Consider the following 26,227-nt stretch of genomic DNA (forward strand, 5'->3'; position numbering starts at 1 on the left):
GGGGCAGATAGGTGCCGTTTAGAGGTACATTGCGCAAGCTATTTATTAAGATTTAAAGCAAATATTTGAGAAATATTTTAATTAAGATGCAGTTGGGCTAGAAAAACTAAATATAGGGCTAATTGTTTTAAAACTTAAATATAGACCTACTATTAGTAAAGCTACATATTAAAATATAGAGGGGGTAAAGAAACAAGCATAAAAATTCAGTTACATTTAGAAAATAAAACAAACGATTTCATCGTAAGATATTAAAATATATCAATTTACAATAGTTTAGCTAGCGCGGGGTCAATGATTGATAATTGTATAAAAATTAAAATAATTTAAAATATATTTTTCAAAAAGACTGTTATTATATCGTTATAAAAAGTTTTGTACACACGCTTTATTGATTTTAAAAATTCTTAAAATTTATCGAATAATTTAAAGCTGCTTGCACATTGCACGATTACTCTGGGGTAATCCGTAGTCCAAATTTGCTGGGATTTTAGGGGTTAACCTGTAGGATCGAACTAGCCAGGATTTAAAGGGTTAAACTAAGATCTATCGATAGTTAACTTCATATTCGGTGGCTCTGTGGGCAGACCACTGAGGATTAAAACTGGGTTACCAAGATTGCATAGAAATTTAAACTTGGGACTATTATGGGCAGGATGTAAAGGGTAAAGCTGAGGTACCAAAATGGGCAGCTTTAAAAGGGTCAACCTAATATAGGCCGACAATGGATGGGTACTAAACATGACCGGGTGATACTATTTGGTATGAACAGAAAGGTTTGAAGTTTGGTGCGTCAGTGTAAATGGGTGTCTCGGATGTAGCAGTGATTTCTTTTTTCATTACATCTATGGAGCTGGGTGTGTAAATTTCCCATCATTTCAGTGTAGAAAAAAAAAACAATACATGATTTATGATTTTTTACAGGATGTCATTTTTTAGCAATCAAATATTACAAGGGGAATATAAACACATTTTTTACGCACAAAAAGTAAGAAAGAAAAAAAAAACATTCAGAAAAGGATTGGTTTCCATGGTAACAATCGACGCTGGTGTTACTAGCGGAAATAAGAAATCTCTATCGCTGAAGATCAGCTGGAGGGCAGACAACATAGGTGTCACTTCAGCCAGGACGACCGTCTAGCGCTAGAGGGCGCTGCCAACTACCGGAAGGATGTATGCGCATACAGAATGCGCGTGGTTGGCCCCCAGCAGTATCGCAAGCACCGAATAACCGGCTGACGTTTGACTCGCCCACACGAGAAACAGACAAGTTTTCATAAGACCTACTTAAAGCCGCCTAAAGGAAAGACTAAAACTAATTTTTTACTATACTTACTTAAAGCCGCCTAAAGGAAAGACTAAAACTAATTTTTACTAGACCTACTTAAAGCCGCCTACACGAGAAACTAAAACTAATTTTCACTAGACCTACTTAAAGACGCCTACACGAAAAACTAAAACTAATTTTTACTAGACCGACTTAAAGCCGCCTACATGAGAGACCAAGACAAATTTTTTCGAACCTTATGATCCAAGGGGAAAGGGGAGAAGTAGATGAAGTAGAGTTCATCTGTCTGTTATCTCGGCATATGAGTAGATAGTGTGGTATGCACTATGTCCAGCCGCCTTTACTTTCCAAGTACCCATCAGCGCTGGGTGGACTCAAGGAAGTTCTACGGACTCAGGTCAAGAACTAGTACTCAGGTTAGGGGTCGTACGCTCTACCATCCGACCAAGCCGTTCCATGACACAATAGTTGAAAACAAAAAGGTTAATCTCTTTGTGATTTGGAAGCATGTGCTAACAAATTTCTGTCTACTACTCTATCCACACGTTAATCTACCCATATGTATGTCTGTTTTTAGATCTGCATTCTATCTATCTGTTCATAGGTATTTATGTCTGACCATAGGTAAGTATGGCTGCCCAAAGGTATGTGTGTCTGCCCATATGTATGTGTGTCTGCCCATATGTATGTGTGTCTGACCATATGTATGTGTGTCTGCCCATATGTATGTGTGTCTGCCCATATGTATGTGTGTCTGCCCATATGTATGTGTGTCTGCCCATATGTATGTATGTCTGCCCATATGTATGTGTGTCTGCCCATAGCTATGTGTGTCTGTCCTATCCTGTCTGCCGTTGTGTCCATAGTTTGACTTAAATTTACATACTTAGTCACGTGATAAGGGGGAACATAGTAAGGATGACAAAATGGCTGCTTGCAAGAGGAGTCATGTGTGACGACAGCTTCTGCTGACTCCAGACTCCCTGTTCCTCATGACTCCAAACTGCTGTTCCTAATGACTCCAGACCAGTTCCTCATGACACCAGACTCCTGTTCCTCATGACTGCTGTTCTTAATGACTCCAGATTCCTGCTCATGACTCCAGACTCCTGTTCCTCGTGACTCCAGACTCCTGCTCCTACTGACTCCAGACAGTTGCTCCTAATGACTCCAGACTCCTGTTCCTCGTGACTCCAGACTCCTGCTCCTACTGACTCCAGACTGTTGTTCCTAATGACTCCAGATTCCTGCTCATGACTCCAGACTCCTGCTCATGACTCCAGAGATTCCTGCTCCTAATGACTCCAGAGTCCTGTTCCTAATGACTCCAGTCTACTGTACCCCCAATCTCACCAAATGCCCATACAAGAATATTTATTGCCGACGTCTTATTTCAAACCAGTGATTGCATTGCTGTTTTTTTTCCTACTCCAGTAATTTAGCGATATTTAGCGCGTTTTTTTAACCAAAAAATATTGAGAGTTACAGCCCCTGAAATTAGGCTCTTGAGTCTTGGGGGAATATTTTTTAAAAGGACGTTTTCTAGAAGCGAGCCAATCAGCTGGTAGCGTTAGGACGCTGGGTTGAGTGGGTGGGGGGAGGGGGGGTGTGACATCGACGGGTGACACCCTCCTTGGGGGGTGAAACCATTTAAAGTGGTGACAAGATCCCAAGGGATTACTGGAAAACTAATTACTAATATGAGTGAGAGAACTTACTTAGACGTGTGTGCTGGTCCTTGGGGGGGGGGGGGGGATACGTGGGTGTGGTACGGTTAATCGTAATGATGATTTTAAAGCATAATTACGATCTTCATGTACTTCACCCCTAGTTCTCCTGGCTCACACTCATCAGACACCATAAGACACAAAAATGTATATAATTGTTGGTAGGCCTCTATAGCACACACACACATACCTTTATATGATTGTTGGTAGGCCTATATAGTACACACACAGATACCTTTATATGATTGTTGGTAGGCCTATATAGCACACACACACATACCTTTATATGATTGCCAGTAGACTTATATAGTACACACACAGACCTTTATATGATTGTTGGTAGGCCTATATAGCACACACACATACCTTTATATGATAGTTGGTAGTCCTGTATAGCACACACAGACCTTTTTATAAGATGGCCGGTAATTACGAACACACATAAACACAGACCTGTGTACGTCATTCCCCCCCCCCCCCCCACAGACAGATTTAGCAATGTCTATGAATAAGACAAAGCGTTTTTAATCTAATCGATTGGATGTCCCCACACCCCCCGGGCCCCCCACACCCCCGGGCCCCCCACCCCCGTGTAATTTGAGAACCTTGGTGCTTTGTAAATTAATCAAAGCAGAGCTAGAGATAAATGGCTACCGTTGACAAGATGGCGGCTCGGCGTTCATCGTCTGCTGTGAGTTTTGGTCTCAGCCACAGGGCGGGCTTTTTCTATTGTTCTGTTCTTAGGTCAGTTCTATGTTCTATTGTCATATGTTTCATGTTTTTAAGTCATATGTTCTTAAGTCCTATGTTCTATGTTCTTAAGTCATATGTTCTGAAATCATGTTCTATGTTTTTAAGTACTATGTTATATGTTCTGAAATCATATGTTCTATGTTCTTAAGTCCTATGTTCTGAAATCATATGTTCTATGTTCTTAAGTCCTATGTTCTATGTTCTGAAATCATATGTTCTATGTTCTTAAGTCCTATGTTCTATGTTTTTAAGTCATAGGTTATATGTTCTTAAGTCATATATTCTCTGTTCTCAAGCCCTATGTTCTATATTCTATTGTCATATGTTCTTTGTTCTTAAGTCAAATGTTCTAAAGTTATAAGTTGTATGTTCTGTGATATGTGATCTATTTTCTATTTATATATATATTCGTGGTGTGTTTACGTGTTATGTGTGTTTGTTATAGTTGGACTTGTCACGTGTGTATATATGTGTGTTGTATATGCCGTATGTATGTTGTAGACATAACATACGATTCAAACTCTATGACACCCCTCGCGAGGCACCCTGCCTCTCCCTCAGTCAGTGATAACTAAATCTTGTATTACTTTCTGTTTCATGTGTTCTTATATTCTAGCACCGTCCGACTTATGTAAACATCCAAGTTTTATTCGTCTAGACAAGCTACGCAAAGGGACGTATTTGAATTCACACTAAAATAATGGGATGACGTAATATCCGGATGTAAGGTGACAAAATTCAGTTCACGCAAATAGCAAGCTTAATGTAAACACTAGATTTAAGGAGTAGATCTGTATGCAGTTTGACGAAATGAAATTCACGCAAAAATTTTGGATGACGTCATATCCTGATGTGAGACGCGTGCCCAAAGTCGAAGAAGAGAAAAAAAAATTGAATAAATTAACTGCGGTGACGCAACACTCTGCGTGACGTCATTTGGTGGCACTAAGTAGGTCACGTGACCACTCCCCCTGACCTAATTGTCTCCAGCAGACCGAAACTGACTGACCGGAAGTCCCGGCCCTCCGAGAATTGAGGTCAGCGAGGTTCTGAATACCAGAGGTCAGTTGGACTGCTGGAGACAAGCGGAGAGTTTAGGCTCACTGATGACCGGAAGTGACCAGTGCCGTGGCGTCTTGAAGTAAGTTGATTGGGATGAGTTCATTAGCGATTCAACAATATGGTATTTAGTGTAGGGAGAGATGGAGTGGGGATAGGGGAGATCACTAGAGTTAAGAAAATATATTTTTGTTTTTGAAATTACGCGTAGAAATAGGAAAATAGTACTCAATTGTTCGTAAAGTTCCCTTTTCAAACCTGACGGTCTATAGGGCAAGTGAAGTAGAGTTCACTTGTTTCTGTAACCTCGGAGATAGTGTGGACAGCACTATGCCCAGCCGCCTATACTTTCCCTAACGTGATTTAGGTACCCATCAGAGCTGGGTGGACTCACGGACGGTCTACTGACTTAAACCCGGACTCGAATTCGAGACTTACGGGTTAACAGTCCAGCTCTCTACCGCTAGACCACTCCGTTCCGACTCAATTGTTTAGATTATAAATGTAAACCGTATCAGAATAATGAGGTGGTATAGACGCGATTTTCCGTTGCGCTTTTTTTCAGCGAAGTGTGATCTATAGCCCCTATGGTACGTGGGCTGTTCCATACAATATGACACCCTTCTAAACAATATAAGACCCGTCCATAATAAATGGGACCATCTATAAAATATGGCACCCTTCAATACAACATTGGACCCTTCCATAATACATGGGATCATCTATAAAACATGGGACCCTTCCATAATACATGGGACCATCTATATAACATGCGCCACTTCAATACAACATGGGACCATTATATACAATATGGGACCTTCTTTTTTGGTACATTTTTTTTTTGTGTACTATGAAAAAAAAGCAAGGCAACTTTTTGGCATTCGTTCTTCCCAAAAATAGTTTCTCCTGCTATGATATAAAACATTAGGGAAATGCTAATCTTCCCTAAGTAGAGGCAAGGGCACAGAATTAGAACACACCGGGACTTAAAGACAACTAAAGGGGGATCACTCAGCCACTCATCCGACAAAAATCGAATCCTCCGACCTGCAAACAAGGGGAGATCATTCACCATCTCATCCACCAAAAATCGAACGTCCTTTTTGCAGTCTAGGGACGGACTTCCTCTCCAACTACTTAATAATGAAATGTCGGATAATTGCGGGCCTTTGTTTTTTCTAGAGGTTTATTTCGGTTACGGCTCCTCGTGACCTCGACAGGGAAAAAATAATTTTAAATTAAATCGTAGCCATACCGCCGAGACGGCCAAATGAAATTTTCTGCTTTCGTTTTCTCAGCATGCCGTAGGTGGGTAGCACGAACGTAGGACGAGTCACGGAATATAGGACGAACCTCCACATACAGGACGATCCTAGACACACATGAACATGCACACACATGACGATCCTACACACACACACACACACACAGGACTAACCTACACACATAAATAGCACGAACATACACACACATACACCACGAACCTGCACACACTCAGGACGAACCTACACACACACACTTAAATAACATGAGAATACACACACACAGAAGGAACCCATAAACAAATAAACACACACACACACACACACTCGTACACACAATTCGAACGTACACACATACCAAACAGCACGAACCTAAACGTACCCATTCACATACACACACATTCATAAACAATCATAATATCTTAGTTCTCAGACTGCACAGACATTTTGATGAAACCAACTCAACTTGGCAGTTTACAATACTTCAGGTAAAACTTTAAAAACTCCTAAGGTAAAACAAACTAGATGTTTCTTCTTTTTTGTTTAATTACATCGACATTGTAGTGTTTGCAGGATTATATATTTCGGCATATAGGCATATAATTATATATATATATATATATATATATATATATATATATATATATATATATATATATATATATATGGAATTTAATGAGACGTACCAGTAGTGTTTGCGCACCCGTTGTTTAAGGACTACATCCCCGTGTGAGAAAGTCTAGCACATCCACAATGCCCCACACTGTTTGTTTCTACAACTTGATATGACTTAAGTCACCCTCCAACTTGATATAACTCAAGTCACCCTCCAACTTGATATGACTTAAGTCACCCTCCAACTTAATATGACTTAAGTCACCCTCCAACTTGATATGACTTAAGCCACCCTCCAACTTAATATGACTTAAGCCACCTTCCAACTTAATATGACTTAAGTCACCTTCCAACTTGATATGACTTAAGCCACCTTCCAACTTAATATGACTTAAGTCACCTTCCAACTTGATATGACTTAAGCCACCTTCCAACTTGATATAACTTAAGCCACCTTCCAACTTAATATGACTTAAGTCACCTTCCAACTTGATATGACTTAAGCCACCTTCCAACTTGATATGACTTAAGTCACCCTCCAACATGACATGACTTAAGTCACCCTCCAACTTGGTATGACTTAATGCACCTCCAACATTGAACTTGATATGACGTTTGAGATATATATTAAAACATGTTTGTTAATTAGCGAATCCTGTATCAAAATTAACATACTTTTTGTGCAACTTCTAAAATACTGGACCTATTACATAACTTCATTTTGCTCTGCAAAATATCACAATTATATTATAGCACAATAATACCAATATATCAGTACCTCCATTTAGAATAAATAGACCAACTTATTACCTGCTTTTAGATATTCATCAATTCTATTGACGCACGCATGATATATTTGGTTAAAAACAGGTCTTTACGATCGATCTAAGCTTTAAGATTTTTTTAAACCATTAATATGTAGATTTATTTAAACCGTGTACGTGTTCGTTAAAAACTTTGCATGATTACTAACTAGTACATCTTTATTTATAACCTATACACGTTAATTATAATATCTTAAACGTATGACTTTATAATGTACACATATCAATGTATAAAAATTATTTTAATTTTAAATTTTGCAGGTTAATATATAACATGTATAGGTTAGTATATAACATTTACATGTTAATTATAGTTGTAAGTGTTAATTTGCAATAAGACATAAGCATGTTGTTAAATAGATTTTAATTAACAATTTGCGGTCTACACAAGATTGCTGACTTTGTTCTATAAATACATCATATTATCGGCAACGTAACGAACCACTTTTAGAAGTGAACTACTTCAAACGCTAGACAGCTATAATAAAAAAACAACATTTTTTAACACATAATTTTATAGCCTTTCAAATTTTGTTTTACATCTCCCTGACGTCTGAGAAGTTGGTTTTTTTTTTTTTTTTGGCGGCCCCAGATTTTGGCGTTTTGGTAATCTTTATTACAAATTGTGCCCAGATTGTCGAACTTATTTTGTGGCGAATAAAAAAAAATTGAAATGGTTTTTTATTTGGTCGAGTACCACACAAAAATCCGGACGATAAATAGGTCTGGTATTCGGTTCTACTGTGATTGCTTGGCTTGCGTGATGTTGAGTGGCCGGATAAAATGACGAAATAAAGTTGAAATTTATTTTTGTGACTTGACGAACTGGCGATTATAACGAAATCTGAGAAATAAACATATTTATAATCGGCAAGCTGTGAGGAAAATATAGCCGAGTTAAACAGGCTTTTAACAAGAGTGCTCAAGAGAAATGTGAAGGATTATGTTTGAATACAAGTCTCAAGTTCCTATAGCTATCAACTCTACAACTGTTTAGTTGAAGATGATGGAATCAAAACAAAAAAATGGAGTGCTATATTTTTTGAATAAATATATGGATTTAGACACAGCATTTCAATTCGTATTGTACCCGAACAACCAAGAAAATATGAAATAAAAACAAATAGCCATTAAATAACAACAAAAAGCCAATTAATAACAACAAAAAGCCATTGAATAACAACAAAAAGCCATTGAATAACAACAAAAAGCCATTGAATAACAACAAAAAGCCATTGAACAACAACTAAACTAAATTGAGTTCCAACAAAAGACTTTAAATAACAGCCAAAATGTTTAGGAACTGTCGCTTAAGTTCATCGTTCTAACAAAACCCTGTTTCAGTTACGTCTTTTACCTACTTGTATTTTCATCTTTGTTTTCATCTGTCAGCATCTGTTACGTCAATGAGCTTAATTATCATCGTCCGTAATTTTTAACATGAACATAACTAATCTCTACGGACTGGAGATTCCCCTGTGAGTGGTACCATGGGTGCTACCATGGGCGGTACCATGGGTGGTACCATGGGTGGTACCATGGGCGGTACCATGGGTGGTACCATGGGTGATACAATGGGTGGTACCATGGACGGTACCATGGGTGGTACCATGGACGGTACCATGGGTGGTACCATGGACGGTACCATGGGTGGTACCATGGACGGTACCATGGGTGGTACCATGGGTGATACAATGGGTGGTACCATGGGTGGTACCATGGGTGGTACCATGGGTGGTACCATGGGTGGTACCATGCGGATGAGAAGGAATCCTAAATCACATGAGTGATGGTCGCAGACACAAAAAACTTAGTTCACTCCCTGAAGTGTGGGACTTTGAACTGAATATTTGAATTACTGAACCGAATTTTTGAATTACTGGACTGAATGTTTGAATTACTGAACTGAAGTTTGAATTACTGGACTGAATATACTTCACAAGTTGGGGAATTTAAAATCTAGAACGAATGTAAGCGTAAGTGTTTCAACGGTGTGGAAGAAATCAAATGAAAGTTTAAAAAGCTGGAACGTTAATTTAAAAATAAACAAAACAATAAATCAAAAGTTGGATAGTGAAAAAGTAAATAAAAAACTGAATAATATTTCAAGAAGAAAAATTAAACGAAATTTAACCAGGCAAGAAGATATGTCAATATTTTCTAACGCATAAAAATACATAGAGGATAATTTTAAAAACTAAACAAAAATAAATGCCAGAGAAATTATAACACACAGGTAAGGTACTCACTTAGAATTGATCAGGTAACTCCTTATAAACCTCCGAGTCTGCAACAAACATGGCCAATCATGACGAACCCAGCGTCCAGACAAGTTTTAAACCAATATTTAATTAACCTAATTAGGCTAGATGCCAAATGTAAGATTTTTTTTTGAAAAGACACCTCAGAAATCACACTAAATCAAAAAAATTTAATTCTGCTCGAATTTTGTTTCAATTATTTTTAATTAACTCAATTAAATTAAAATTAATTATAATTCGATGCAAAATAAGTTCGAGATTTTTTTATCAGACATTTATCTCAGCAGACGGCATCTCGGTGAGTCCAATTAAGACATCTTTCATCGCTGATATCTTTGCGCCAATCATGACATATCCTTACACCACTTACAGATACAATTCCGCTAGACAAATTGAAAGATTTTATCTTGATAAATCTGTTCGGGTTTAACACAATAATGTATCTTTTTTAAATCACGCTTAGACATAAAACTTCATGGTTTTTGTAAAATTTAAAATGTTCCAAATTTATTAAAAATCAAAATCTCTCAATTTGTAATAATCAAAATGTCTCAATTAAAAAAAATTAAAATGACGTGTATCCTTTCAATGGCACGAGAACTATCCACGTATGGCGTCACCTGTATGGCCTCAGGTAATCTAAAAACGAGATTTATTTAACCTAAAAGTTCAATATCCCAAATCTTGCAACAATTCGAAGCGCGATTATCCCAAATCTTGCAAAAATTCGAAGCGCGATTATCCCAAATCTTGGCGTCAGTTGATGCCACGTATGACACGACCGTCACAGTTTAACGGCTGTTTAACTCATCCACTGACAAACATTGTCCTCATCAGCGCCGCTTTGTTCAGCGACGTGCGCATTCATATATCGCTATCGTCTGCTTTTCTTTTCTCCCTCGCGTTAACGGCAGTTCTTCCTCCTTTTCTCCGCAACCGGGGATTTTATTTTTCCTCGCGCGCGAAACGCACGCGCGCTCACATCTCGTTATGCGCGAGAAACGCCGGTGCCCCACTCGTCGTGTATCGGCCTGACATTCTACTTGGGGAGATAAATCTTTCAATGATTGCTATTTTTTTTTTAAAATACGGCTCGCGTAAAATCAGCATACATTAATTCCTCTCCCTCTTCCGACTTTTGTTACAATTTTGTTACATTGACATTTTTTTACCGAATTCTCATAACTATGAAGTATCTGTTTATCGGCCGCTTTTAGTCACCGAAAGCGCTAATCTATTTTTGTTATTAATTTTTGACCAGAAATGGCAAATGGTTTTTTTTTTATGCCTGCATCCATAATTCTGAATATAATATTCCTGTACACGGAGAGAAAAACTAATCTGTATTGTCATAAAGCAAACACAAAAACTATAAACTTAAGCAATACTTTTTTTTTATTATCAATACACAAAACACTAAAACTATAAACTTAACAATACTATTTTGTATTGTCAACAGACAAAACACAAAAACTATAAACTTAAGAAATACTATTTTGTATTGTCCGTGAAAGAATCACCAATGTGATGAATCCCTTTTAAGTTAAGATACACGTTAGAGATACAAGCAATGTTTTCTCTAGGCTTCACAGTCGCGCAGTAGTTGCTGACCCTCCGTGTAGTCATTTTGTACAAAACAATAAAAACTGTACGGTCACAGCGCACACAAAATACACACTGTACCAGGTGGGACAAAACGGGAGGGGCAGGGTTGGCATGGGGTGGGGGCCATCAAGGAGTAGACTGGACAGCTTATTGCAGAAATACTTACGCAATAGGGGAGTGAGAAAGAGAGCCGAAAATTGTAAAAATAAACTGCGTATTCCAACGAGCACCCCCGCCCCCCCCCCCCCCTCCCAATGGGGTTATTGGATGATTGATTGTATGATAATGCTCAAGTTATGCATGTGTGCTCTTCTATGTTGTGTTAGGGGAATGCTAATAAAATATTTTTAATAAAAGCAATACTAAACGACGTTATGGCAACCTTTTAAGGTTCGCAAATGTCCTTGGGTGTTTGATAGTTATGTGCCTTGGGTGTTTGAGTGAGTTATGTGCCTTGAATGTTCGGGTGAGTTATATCCCTTGAGTGTTTAACTAAGTGTAACACATATGGTTACTAGCCAAAGGGGGATAAAACTATGAAGTTTTTATTCATTGGGTTGCGGCCCCTGTGGGACTGCAACTGAACTGTTGACGTTTTTTTATGCTTTTGTGAGCGAAATTACACTTGTGTTCCATGTCATGTGACATGTGCCTAGCCGTGTCGCACACGCAAGGCTGCTGTCTGTGGACCAAGATGTAGACCTAATGAAGGTAGTTATATAAATTATGTTTGTTTAAATACTTATGTATTCCTGCTAGTGTTGCATGTGCACACTAGTTAGGGTGATGTATTAAATTAAGTATTTATTTTGTAGTACTACTTATTGGTACTTGGTGGCAGTACTGTGTACTGGCCGAAAACATAATTTATTGTACCCGTGTATATTGTAGCTTACACGTGGTGTTGTCCTGAATGTAACTTTTTTATTTTACATTTGTTTTAGGGCTACAGTTTTCTGTTTCTATTTTGATCTTTTGATCTTTTGATCTTTTGGTCTTTTGGATTGTTTGGATCTTTTGGTCTACCTTGGCTAGTTCGTTTTGTGTTGCATCGCCGTCATGGCTCGATGCTATAAATAAACGAGTACTTGACAACAACTGTCGGCGTCGGTGTGTACTTAATCTCAGGGTCAGCCCGTCTTAACCACAACACCTCAGTGGGTAAAAGCATCCCCACTGAGTGAGGGTTACATTTGGCGCCCAACGTGGGGCTTGACTTTGAGAGGTAGGATGGAACACGGTGAGCCGACGTTTGAGAAGTTGTCGCAGGAGCTGGCCAAGTTGAGGGCTACGATGGCGGAGCTAGAACAGACAAGTGCGCAGCGGCCCGTGACGGTGGAGGTGTGCATGTCAACACACAATAGGCTGAACCTGTTCACCGGCCTTCCCCCCACTGGAGGAGGGGAGGTGAGTTTCCCGGACTGGGAAACCCAAGTGCAATGTTTGCTGCGGAACACCAGCGTTCCGAACCCGTTGCCGCGCATTTTAGGCAGCCTGAGAGGGATTGCCTATGAGCATGTAAAGCAGGCTACGAGTCCAGAGGAAGTGCTAAGCCTACTACAAAGCACTTTTGGCGACACTCGATGTGCCGATGACAGGTATCTGCAGTTCAGCCGACTCACTCCACATCCAAGAGAGTCAGCGTCAAAATTTCTCTGCCGACTGTGGTCAGAGATGACGAAGCTAAACCAGCAGCGTAGCTTTACTGAGGCCGATGCCCAGAAGAAGGTGTATCACACTTTCTGCAAGGGGGTTTCACCTCTTCTGGCGCTCGAACTTCGTGGCACATTTGGTTTCCCAGGGGAAGCCAGCCCAAAGTTGGGGGACGTCCTGAAAGCTGTTAGAAGGCTGGACGGGACGACTGAGTTTCGAGTCGAAGCCACGGCAGCAGCTAACAGGACTGTCCAGGTCGACGCAGTAACGGCAGCTGTTCGCCAAGAGACGACGCCGCCGCTGATGCTCACGGAGGAGCAACTCGACCGTCTGGCGCAGAAGGTCGACGCAGTAACGGTAGCTGGTCGCCAGGAGACTACGCCGCTGATGCTCACGGAGGAACAACTCGACCGTCTGGCGGAGAAGGTGGCAGATATCCTAGCCCGGAAACAACAGCCCTCCAGAGGAGCTTGTTACGGGTGCGGGTCCACGAAGCACTTCGTCCGCGACTGTCCGAGAAAAGCAGCTAGGCAACGGGGTCAGCAGCAGGGAAACGCCAGTCCATCAGCGTCGGGGAGCGGATGCTGATGCGTGTTCTGCCAAGCTCCCAGCCCAAGTTTACGCCACCGAGATCAGCACAGTGTCGAGCAACCACAGCTCAGGTTACCTGGCCTAGCGGCTGGAGATACGGCTGTCGGGTGTTCCGCCGTGGAGGAGGGTTGCCGGAGGGTGCGCGTGAGAAGGGTAGACAGCCACACCATGAATGTCAGTCTCAGCGCGAGCAAGATCGTCGCTTGGGAGACAGACATGACACAAGCAGAGGTCGGAGACGCCGCCGGAGGAGAGGCCGACGACGTGGTAGACGCCGCCGTGGTTGGCAGCGACCCGACTATACAATGTCGAGTGCTGAACCCACTGTGGCGGAGGGGGAGCGACGGAGAGAGATCGTCCCAACCAGTGAGGCAGATGAAGGTGAGGAACTGACAATCAAGGTAGTGGTCCCAACCAGACTTCGGCCGGAGGCAACGCCTTTCGTGCCCGAGGTGGTCGCCCAGGACGGACAAGAAAAGGGGATGGTCAGGCCAGCCCCACATCTGAATGAGGTGAATGCGAGGGACGAGGCATCGGACGAGGATGACTCTTGGATCAACCCAGAACCACCAGCGGAGCTGCGGAGGTCAACCCGTCAACGACGACCCGTCGAGCGACTCAACCTGGCGCATCAAGTGGTGACCAGTACCAGCACTGGAGCCTCTACCGGTTTGCCGGGAATAATCTATTTAAGTTGAAAGGACTTAATGTCTGTGTACTAGTGTACTGAACTTTTTTTTTAAGTACTATTATGTATGAGTGTAAATGTAAATGTAAATGTGAATTCCATTGTACATTTATTTGTGAGGGGGGCTGTGTAACACATATGGTTACTAGCCAAAGGGGGATAAAACTATGAAGTTTTTATTCATTGGGTTGCGGCCCCTGTGGGACTGCAACTGAACTGTTGACGTTTTTTTATGCTTTTGTGAGCGAAATTACACTTGTGTTCCATGTCATGTGACATGTGCCTAGCCGTGTCGCACACGCAAGGCTGCTGTCTGTGGACCAAGATGTAGACCTAATGAAGGTAGTTATATAAATTATGTTTGTTTAAATACTTATGTATTCCTGCTAGTGTTGCATGTGCACACTAGTTAGGGTGATGTATTAAATTAAGTATTTATTTTGTAGTACTACTTATTGGTACTTGGTGGCAGTACTGTGTACTGGCCGAAAACATAATTTATTGTACCCGTGTATATTGTAGCTTACACGTGGTGTTGTCCTGAATGTAACTTTTTTATTTTACATTTGTTTTAGGGCTACAGTTTTCTGTTTCTATTTTGATCTTTTGATCTTTTGATCTTTTGGTCTTTTGGATTGTTTGGATCTTTTGGTCTACCTTGGCTAGTTCGTTTTGTGTTGCATCGCCGTCATGGCTCGATGCTATAAATAAACGAGTACTTGACAACAACTGTCGGCGTCGGTGTGTACTTAATCTCAGGGTCAGCCCGTCTTAACCACAACACCTCAGTGGGTAAAAGCATCCCCACTGAGTGAGGGTTACATAAGTAAGGTATTTTTAATGTTTAACTGAGTTATGTACCTTGAGTGTTTGACTGAGTTATGTACCTTGAGTGTTTGACTGAGTTATGTACCTTGAGTTTTTCACTGAGTCATGTACCTTGAGTTTTTGACTAAGTTATGTACCTTGAGTTTTTTACTAAGTTATGTACCTTGAGTTTTTGACTGAGTTATGTACCTTGAGTGTTTGACTGAGTTATGTACCTTGAGTTTTTGACTGAGTTATGTACCTTGAGTTAAAAAACAGATAAGAATACCTGATTTATATGAACGGTCTGTATCGTGGGGGGGGGGGGGGGGGGGCTAATCGCTAGTGTATTCAAAAAGGTCAAGGTTATGATGGTCTAGTCATGTATGTGATGTCATTGAAGGAGGTGGGGTGTTAGGGGTGTGGTCAACAGGTGGTCATATATGTATAAAGGGGGGGGGGGGGGTCGAGGAAAATGTGTGGGTAAGGACGGACTTACAGTGACGTGTGTAGATTGGACACCGACAGAAGCTAATTGCTAATCTATATATATAATTCTCTTCTTCGAGCCGTTAGAAAACAAGCTGCAAACTCTCTCCCTACCTCCCCACCCCTACATGGTTTTAGTGAGCTGTGTTCACTCTAAATGTTTACAAGCAGAGCCAACGATTTTAAACGTAGGGGGGGGAGGAGGGGGGAGGGAAGGAAGGGGGGGGGGGGGTTATGGTCCTTAACGAGCTACTTATAGTGTTTTAAAGAAATATTTTCAGTGTCAGCGTTGGTACTGTCGAATTCACAAATTATGAATTATTGAAAATTAGAAACAACTAAATAGCGGCGTATGTTATGCCGCGGGCCGGCTCGTTTAAATTACTTCAACAACTACACGCCCCGCCTGATTGATAGGCTAATAGAAATCAATGTCTGACCTAAAAATGCAGCAATTACATTTGTTATAAACGTGTAATCGAATGAAATACATCAATAGATTATATCGGATAGTTGTATCAAGCGCAGAGTGGCACGGTTCAGTGAATATCAAGGTCATTGATTTACAGGTAATTTACAGGTCAAGGTCGCTTTTGTTGATGCTGGTTGGTGGGAGAAATGACAAGTTTTCTTGAGGACAAGCTTCTAACGACAAGTTCTCTCTATGGCAAGTTACTAATGACAAGTTTTCTATCAATAGCAAGTTTCTAATGACAAGTTTTCTATGTATGAAAAGTTCTTTCTATGAAAAGTTCTATCTATGACAAGTTCTCTTTTTGATAATTTCGCTCTATGACAAGTTTCCTCTACAATAAGATCTCGTTGGGTCAAGTTCTCCCTAATAACAAGCACGCCTTGACAAGTTCTATATAAAAACGCACACACACACACACACATTAAAAAGCTGACAACAACGATACCATCTGTGGACCACTCTGTCTGCAGATAGAAACCAACAAAATCAATCAACCCTCTACTCTTCTTCCTCTGCACTGACAGCTCCACCACCCCTTGACCCCCCCCCCCCACCCCCCACCCCCATCAACAGCGACGAGATGACAGATGGATATTACCTGTCTGGGCGCCCACCATGGACCATTGCGTCACTTCCGGCTCCAAGCAGGTGGTCTGTCCGCCTGATCAGTCGTCTGTCGATCGTTCGATCAATCGATACGGCACGATTTGTCCGGCTCCGTTTATTTCAGCTGACCTGTACGTCAGTTACCTGAAGTTGTCCGTTATATACCTGAAGTTGTCCGTCAGTTGGGGTTAGGTAAAAATAGACTAGAATAGTATAGAACTTAGGGGAGTTGAGTTAACGCCAGTGTGTTGTTGTATATTTATCCCAAGTTAGAATGTGGGTGTAGATAGTGGAGGGGGGGGGGGTGTTGACTGCTAGAAAATATGTACAAGGTTATGACAAAGACGTAAAAAATACTAACACTTGGCTGGTATACTATTGGGCTTGGTGGCTGGTGTACTAGTGGGCTTGGTGGCCGTGTAGGATTGGTGGGCTTGGGGGCCGTGTAGCACTGGTGTACTAGTGGGCTTGGTGGCCGTGTAAGGCTAGTTGGCTTGGGGGCCGTGTAGGACTGGTGGGCTTGGTGACCGTGTAGGACTGGTGGGCTTGGTGACCGTGTAGGACTGGTGGGCTTGGTGACCGTGTAGGACTGGTGGGCTTGGTGACCGTGTAGGACTGGTGGGCTTGGTGGCCGTGTAGGACTGGCGGGCTGATGTGTTTTGCGGCCGTTTGACGTGTAGGCTGTTCTAGAAAAGATATGAACTCTTGACGTCACCAATGAGTGTAACGTTTCCGTTGACCTACGTCATCATCGAGCCACCTTAAAGTACATCTTTTGTTCAACGCGAAATTTTATTTTATTATTTCCCCTCAAAAGTCATGCGCATGCGCACTATCCTTTACAAAAGTTTGCCCTCTCCATCAATAGCATCCGTCTGTTCGAGAACATTGTCCAATTATTCACGGAGCTCCACCCAACAAGGATCTGAACACAGAACTCCAATTATTCACGGAGTTCCACCCAACAAGGATCTGAACACAGAACTCCGCTGAATTTTCAAAGCAACAAAGACAACCATGAATAAATAAAAACACACAAAAAATATTCCGAACCCCGGAGAATCAGAAAATCGTAATTGATTTTTGAGATTTTAAATTTTTTTAAATTTTGCTAGTCTGGACATAAAAATGTCGCGTCAAAAAAGGAAAAGCTCCAGGGATTTGTTCTCAATGTGAAACTCCCTTAGCTGTTTTTCCAGTTGAGATGTCTTCAATTCATGAACATTGCTGTTTTTAATAACAAAAGAAAAATGAATCTATTGGGGTGTATTTTAGCTCGGGGCTCGTCAAAATTTGGAGAGGGTGGAGGTAGGAGTTGAAAAGTTTTGTACCGAATGTTTTGTTTTTAGACAGTGATGCGAGCAGTAAAAGAGAAAAGTTTTGTACCGAATGTTTTGTTTTTAGACAGTGATGCGAGCAGTTAAAGATGATTGGGTGGATCTCGGCACTCATTAATTATGTATGTAGGTCAAACAATCTGTTGCGTTGTCTGTGGGGGGGATGGGGAGGGGGGGGGGTAGACACTGTTTAAATTATATTGAGGTTTTGTATGAAGTGAGGTAATTTTTTGACAGAACTTAGTGCATGTTTCTTACATGGTAGGTCATGTTTAAATTGAATAGTAGGTCATGTTTCAATTGAATAGTAGGTCATGTTTAAATTGACTTGTAGGTCATGTTACAATTGAATTGAAGGTCATGTTACAATTGAGTTGAAAGTCATGTTTTGAAGTGTAAATCGTGTTGTATTGGGCTGTAGGTCATGTTTGACTGAGCTTATCTTACCTTTGAAATAGCTCATGTCATGTATTTTTCAAGTTTTAGTCATGTATTACTGACGATTTTTCAAAAGTTAGGTCATGCTTTAATGAAGTGTAGGTATCTTTGACAGAGCAAAGGTCAATGTTTGTTTAAGGTGTAGGTCATGTATTGTAGGACATGTGTTGTAGGTCATGTATTGTTGCAGAGTAGGTCATGCTTTTTACAAGGTTTAGATTTCCAGACATTTTTTGCGCGATCCCTAAAAATTTAATAAAAGATGTTTTGAGACCGTTAAAATGTGAGTATTTTTCCTGCTAAATAAAGATCAATTTTATTTAAAACATATTTTTATGGAAAATACATAAAATCATTTTTAAAAAGCTTTTAATACACTAAGAGTTCCTATTAGAGATAATTGCAAAATGTTATGTAAATAAACATAAATGCCATCGTACGCAGTAAAAAAATATTTAGTTTATAAACATGGTCGGATACATTTCTATGCCGTTTGGGAAAAATGTGTTTGATGGAAATGGGTAAAAATTACAGATGCATTCAGAGATACAAACAGATAGATAGAGAGAGACAGAGAGAGAGAGAGAGTGAGACAGAAAGAAAGACAGACAGACAGCGGTATTGATTTAAATAGCTGCGGGTAAAAGACTAACAAAATATGCTCTCTGTGAGGGTTGGGAAATGGAGTACCACCACCAAATGTGAAAGTGGGGGTGATGAAGATGATGAGAATCCAACACACACGTTCAAGTCCAATATAATGTTCTTTATTAAAATTGTACACAATCAACTTCCTACCTAACTAGCATATTCTATACTATCTGCTGCTACTAATAGTAACTACGCAGAGGCGTAGTGAGGGGGGGGGGTGGGGCGGGGGGGACATATGTCCCCGGGCGCCGACCTTAGGGGGGCGCCAAATTGAAAGTTTGAGAGGGTGGTGCAAATGAAAAGTTCGAGGTAGGATGCAAATCGAAAGTTTGAGGGGGGGGGGGGGTGCAAATGAAAAGTGCGAGAGGGGGGGGGTGCAAATCGAAAGTTTGAGGGGGGGTGCAAATGAAAAGTTCAAGGGATAGGTGCAAATCGAAAGTTTGTCCCCGGGCGCCGGGAAGGGTCGCTACGCCTCTGTAACTACGCACTCCCATGACCATCCCTAACACACTATCTTTAATTCTCTACATCTTTCTCTCCGTTCTCCTACCCTAACTATCAACTGCCTGGCCTAACTGCCGACCCACGCTCCAGTGGTCAGATGACCGTCCCACGTGACCGGTCAGCCCCTGTACTTTCATTGGTCTCTCTAACCAACTAGCTATAACCTGTTTCTATTAACTTCTTCTACTTCACCTATCCGACCTAATCTAGCGTCATCACACTCTCCTTGATAGAGTTTTAACCTCAATTATAAAGTGCCATGACCACGTGATTTAGACTATCTTGGGGATCGGGAACAGGAAATGCCATATCTACATACAGACGTTCCTCTGATTCACTTCACGGAGAAAAGATTATACCTAAAGCCAAACCAAACCTTAACTAGGCATTATCATTATACCTATACGCTTGTAACACATTATGAGGTATCGTTCCAGATTGCACTGTTTTGCCAGCTTTTATTATAGCTATGTTTGTTTGTTGTTGTTTTTGTTTTTTCTTGCTGCATCCGCTTTTGAATTGAAGATGGTGTTTAATGAATTCGTGTGCCGACGCGTTTGTGGCCGATTGTTGTTTAAATTTCTTCCATAGTATAAAATCGTTTGGCGATTTTCTCAATACATTCTTTTTTTTTTCATTACATTTTTAAACAAAACATTTAATTTGATCATTAATTTTCCCTCAATGTTAAACCGCGGTTGGTATTCTTTCAAATTATGTCAAATCAATGACCTTAGGTCTAAATTATCGGCCTTGGTGCTAGCCCTTTACTGGCTTACTTCCCTTGCCTGTGAAATTGCTGCCGTTTTTCTCTCCCTTCTCTCGCGGGAGGTACAGCGGAAACCGGAAATGAATTGACGTGTAATAGGGCTCTCGTGTGTGGCTCTCGTGTGGGGGTCCCGTGTGGGGGTCCCGTGTGTGGGTCCCGTGTGGGGCCATACGGGGCCAAATCTGTCGGTGGTGATGGCCAAGAAAAGAATTTCTCTTCTCGAGCAGGGGGGGGGGTTGTGTGAGTCGTGAGGGGTTGGTGTGTGATGTGGGTTGTGGGTTGTGGGAGTGGTGGTGCTGGGGGTGTGATGTGGGTTGTGGGTTGTGGGAGTGGTGGTGGTGCTGGGTGTGTGATGTGGGTGTGATGTGGGTTGTGGGTTGTGGGAGTGGTGGTGCTGGGGGTGTGTTGTGGGTGTGATGTGGGTTCGGGGGGTTGGTGTTTGCTGTGTTGTGTAGGTTGCGGTGAGGGGGTAGGTAATGGTTAGCGACTGCTGTGGTGTGTGGGTTGTGGCTTGTGGCTACTTGGTGTATTACATAGAACCCACAACCACAAGTTTTCGAAATAGCCAAAGGTGAAAGTTCATAAAAATATAATCAAGGGTCAGAGGTCAACAAAACCCAGCCAAAGGTCAGAGTTCGACACAAAACTTTACCCGAGAGCACACTTGCTCGAATCTTTCACACGCGACCTTCACCTTGACCCAGCTTCGCCATTTTCCCAGCCTTTGACCCCAAGAGATCTGACCAATCGTGTCCCCTCTCACAAGACACGTGACTCGTGTAGAGAGGGTCCCCGAAGGACAGACCACATTTAGCAGCACCAGATGGAGCACTACCTTGTAATGGGAGACGATGTGGTTGTCTTAGTCTAGGAAAGGTCATTTATTTATAGCGGTCAGCTCAGCTGTTTATATATATATATATATATATATATATATATATATATATATATATATATATATATATATATATATATATATATATATATATATGTGTGTGTGTGTGTGTGTGTGTATAAATATATAAATATATATAAATATATATAAATATATATATATATATATATAAATATATATATATATATATATATATATATATATATATATATATATATATATATGCCATTTATATATATAGTATACCATATGGGACTGGTACCCACGCTTGTTACAATAGTTTACACAATTTCCAATCAATTAGATCGAAGCGTAACCGATCCTGTCAAGATGTCTGCCCTCTCTTCAAATATCGAACCAACGGACATATTAGATAGAATCAATTTCTTTCAAAAAATTTGAGAATTTCATCAATAAAAACTTTCAATACCGATATCGGTTTTTCAAAACGATTTTTCTGTTAAGAATCTAACCCTTGTCACTGTGTTGATTAGTTTTAAGAAAAGGCGATATTTGTGGTCGTTATCTCAATAGTTCGATGGTATTCAATATATCGAAACTAATCAGGGGATCTATTTTAGATATTTGATACTTGCATCTACACATAATCCACTATTTACCAGATGAGCAGGGTTTAAGGGAAATTACTTGACAGTATAAAGTTGTGATATCAGGACTTCGTTGGTGAAATAAATAAACCAAGAACAAAAGGATAAATGTATGTTATGTGTTGTACATGAAAGATGTAGAGTAGATCAAGCATATGTGTATAATTGTAGGATAGATGCATTGTAGTAGACGGATGGAAAATAGATGTATGGCAGATGTATGACAGATGTATGTGATAGACGTATGACATATGTATGACAAATGCATGATAGATGTATATGATAGTTGTATGATCAGACAGTATTAACTTTAGACAAACTCTGTGATGGTTTGCCGCCGTTTATATAGCAAGTCGTTCTGTTATTCGACTTGTAGTGGAATTATTACAACAGGTCCCTCAATTTGCCTGCTACATTAATTAATACAATATTAGCTTCAATTAGCCTGCTACATTAATTAATACAATATTAGCTTCAATTAGCCTGCTACATTAATTAATACAATATTAGCTTCAATTAGCCTGCTACATTAATTAATACAATATTAGCTTCAATTAGCCTGCTACATTAATTAATACAATATTAGCTTCAATTAGCCTGCTACATTACTACAATATGTCCTACAATTAGCCTGCTACATTAATTAATACAATATTAGCTTCAATTAGCCTGCTACATTACTACAATATGTCCTACAATTAGCCTGCTACATCACTACAATATGTCCTACAATTAGCCTGCTACATTATTTAATACAATATTAGCTTCAATTAGCCTGCTACATTACTACAATATGTCCTACAATTAGCCTGCTACATCACTACAATACGTCCTTCATTACCCTGCTACATTACTACAATATTTCCTACAATTACCCTGCCGCCAGCTCACAAAACTAAAACATACCACATCATCACATTTAGCCTCTGTCTAATTAATTAGGGCACCCCGGGACCCAAGCATCAATCAAACAACAAGAGTACCCGCCATCTTGCTCTGGTTGCTGCCAGCAAAATTCCACAAAGAACTGCTCAGTTCTGTCCCCTGTACGACAAAATTCCACAAACGACTGCTCTGTTCTGTCCCCTGTACGGCCTGGTTTTTGTCCAGTCTTTATTTCCCGTGGGGCGGGCGGCAAGTCAGCTGGTGAATACGGAAATATTACATACCTCGAGTGATGGCAACATGGCCATTACGTACCTCGAATGATCGGCAACATGATGACAATACACAACATGTTTTTATCATAGCCAACTTCAGCATCAAACTAAGGCTTTACTGGATCTGTGTTCGCTGGGCGTCAATACGGGCTGTATTAGGCCAGGATAAATTGGTAGGAGCCATAGGAGCCATGACGAATTAGTGTGAGCCACATTGGGTCATGACGAATAAGTTCGAGCCATATTGGGCCATGAAAAATTAGTACGAGCCATAGGAGACATGACGAATTAATAAGAGCCACATTGGGCCTTGCTGAGTTATCAGGTGTTAGCCAAACACCTATAGTGTGAGCCAAACGGCCATAGTGTAAGCCATCTAACATAAAGAGATACAACATGTTGACAACCATACAATACGTCGACCCCATAAGTCATACACCTACAGTGGCAGACATACACACATACCCTAAACCATACTTTAAGCTATACGACATTAGCATAAATGTATATATTACCCTAATATATTACAAAATTAGCGTAGCTTTGCTAAGAATTCTATTTATAAAGAAATCAATTATTGCATCAAGTATCTTTATCCAATGTTATCAAACAGAAAAAAACACTTCATTTCAAATAGACAAAAACAGACAGGCCAGAAAACAACATCATGGCCATGATAATAATTGACCTCTTGAATACCTGGGGCGCTCTTAGACTCGGAAACTTCTGGAACAATGGGGTCGCTGCTGTCCTCTCAGAGGCAGACCACTCGAGGTGTCTCAAGACTCGATGGAAGGCTCAGTGCCACCGTCTCCACGAGTGATGCCTCTTGTGTAGGTGTGTGGGTGTGTTTGTTTGTTTGTTTGTTTGTTTGTTTGTTTGTTTGTTTGTTTGTTTGTTTGTTTGTTTGTTTGTTTGTTTGTTTGTTTGTTTGTTTGTTTGTTTGTTTGTTTGTTTGTTTGTTTGTTTGTTTGTTTGTTTGTTTGTTTGTTTGTTTGTTTGTTTGTTTGTTTGTTTGTTTGTTTGTTTGTTTGTTTGTTTGTTTGTTTGTTTGTTTGTTTGTTTGTTTGTTTGTTTGTTTGTTTGTTTGTTTGTTTGTTTGTTTGTTTGTTTGTTTGTTTGTTTGTTTGTTTGTTTGTTTGTTTGTTTGTTTGTTTGTTTGTTTGTTTGTTTGTTTGTTTGTTTGTTTGTTTGTTTGTTTGTTTGTTTGTTTGTTTGTTTGTTTGTTTGTTTGTTTGTTTGTTTGTTTGTTTGTTTGTTTGTTTGTTTGTTTGTTTGTTTGTTTGTTTGTTTGTTTGTTTGTTTGTTTGTTTGTTTGTTTGTTTGTTTGTTTGTTTGTTTGTTTGTTTGTTTGTTTGTTTGTTTGTTTGTTTGTTTGTTTGTTTGTTTGTTTGTTTGTTTGTTTGTTTGTTTGTTTGTTTGTTTGTTTGTTTGTTTGTTTGTTGGTTTGTTGGTTGGTTGGTTGGTTGGTTGGTTGGTTGGTTGGTTGGTTGGTTGGTTGGTTGGTTGGTTGGTTGGTTGGTTGGTTGGTTGGTTGGTTGGTTGGTTGGTTGGTTGGTTGGTTGGTTGGTTGGTTGGTTGGTTGGTTGGTTGGTTGGTTGGTTGGTTGGTTGGTTGGTTGGTTGGTTGGTTGGTTGGTTGGTTGGTTGGTTGGTTGGTTGGTTGGTTGGTTGGTTGGTTGGTTGGTTGGTTGGTTGGTTGGTTGGTTGGTTGGTTTGTTTGTTTGTTTGTTTGTTTGTTTGTTTGTTTGCTTGTTTGTTTGTTGGTTTGTTTGTTTGTTGGTTTGTTGGTTTGTTGGTTTGTTGGTTTGTTGGTTTGAGATGTAGTACGTCCTACATTTATTTCAGAGTCATTAAAAGTTTTTTAGTACTTGAATTGGTAAAATCAAAACGAACTTTAAGACAACGATTATTGCTTGGCATAACTACAACTACAACAGGGCTATTTATAGATGTTGAACTAGCTGTTCACCATATATGTGTACCAGTACATTTCAACCAGTATGTGTACAAACTACCATTTTTATGTGTACGCCATATGTACAGTGTCATCCCATCAATTACATTTTTGTTCTATCACATTTTTGGTCCTATCACTTAACAGACGACACTCATCAAATATTTATCCTGAGTAGTAAAGCACTCTATCGTAGACTATCGTAGACCTACCCCACTGGGGGTAGCTGAGGACTATGGGCAGGCTGTGTGGTACCTCCCTTAACTCATTCTTCACTTAGATCCAGATGTGAGAGTATGACCTCGGTTTTTGTTGTGTTTTAAAGATGAAACATTCGTATAACCACTCACAACGTTAGGAATCTGTGAAAAATACATAGAAACCGGTAAAAACATACAACCGAAAAAACTTCCGTATCCGCTGAAATAGCTAACAAAAGGTGAAATCGGACCAAAACATAGGCCTTACATTGTCTGAAAAAATCGATATATTGAACACCAGCATTTCACATTTTCCTAACAAAAGGTCATTGAACCGAACCCCTCTTTTATCTACATCTGTCATGACCTTTGCTAGCTTATCCTGTAGTTAAACTGAAGGTCAGCATGCGTCTTGATACATCTAATTTACTCGAACCTTTGTCCATCTTCCCCGACACAAATCTATTTATAGACACAAACAGCGATCCTCGGACCTGCGGGCGTTTTCTCTCAACACTGCTCACCCACCCCCCCCCCCCAGACAACAAACACTGCTCACCCCCCCCCCCCCAGACAACAAACACTGCTCACCCCCCCCCCCAGACAACAAACACTGCTCACCCCCCCCCCCCAGACAACAAACACTGCAACATGCACCCCCCCCCCCCAGACAACAAACATTGCTCACCCCCCCCCCCAGACAACAAACACTGCAACATACACCCCCCCCCCAGACAACAAACACTGCAACATACACCCCCCCCCCAGACAACAAACACTGCAACATGCACCCCCCCCCCCCAGACAACAAACATTGCTCACCCCCCCCCAGACAACAAACACTGCAACATACACCCCCCCCCCAGACAACAAACACTGCAACATACACCCCCCCCCCCAGACAACAAACACTGCAACATACACCCCCCCCCCCAGACAACAAACACTGCAACATACACCCCCCCCCCCCCAGACAACAAACACTGCAACATGCACCCCCCCCCCC

At 40.7% G+C, this 26,227-nt stretch overlaps 2 protein-coding genes across 2 annotated transcripts in view; one reads left to right on the forward strand and one right to left on the reverse strand.

Annotated features, from left to right (window-relative positions):
• LOC131954617 (G-protein coupled receptor GRL101-like) overlaps positions 1 to 10,074 on the reverse strand; it is a 164,737-nt gene extending 154,663 nt beyond the window's left edge. The window contains exon 1 of the mRNA XM_059318394.1: positions 9,778 to 10,074. The gene's annotated coding sequence lies outside the window, so the exon portion shown is untranslated. The remainder of the gene's footprint in view (positions 1 to 9,777) is intronic.
• A 1,833-nt stretch (positions 10,075 to 11,907) lies between these two features.
• On the forward strand, positions 11,908 to 13,635 carry LOC131954622 (uncharacterized). The gene is made up of 2 exons (XM_059318400.1): positions 11,908 to 12,105; positions 12,339 to 13,635. The coding sequence occupies exon 2, from the start codon at positions 12,625 to 12,627 to the stop codon at positions 13,633 to 13,635; it is 1,011 nt and encodes a 336-aa protein (XP_059174383.1). The 5' UTR covers positions 11,908 to 12,105; positions 12,339 to 12,624.
• The last annotated feature ends 12,592 nt before the right edge of the window (positions 13,636 to 26,227 follow it).

This window comes from Physella acuta, unplaced genomic scaffold (assembly GCF_028476545.2).
Source record: "Physella acuta isolate Inbredline_101_S28 unplaced genomic scaffold, ASM2847654v3 ptg001016l, whole genome shotgun sequence".
In the NCBI taxonomy this organism is placed as follows: Eukaryota; Metazoa; Mollusca; class Gastropoda; family Physidae; genus Physella; species Physella acuta.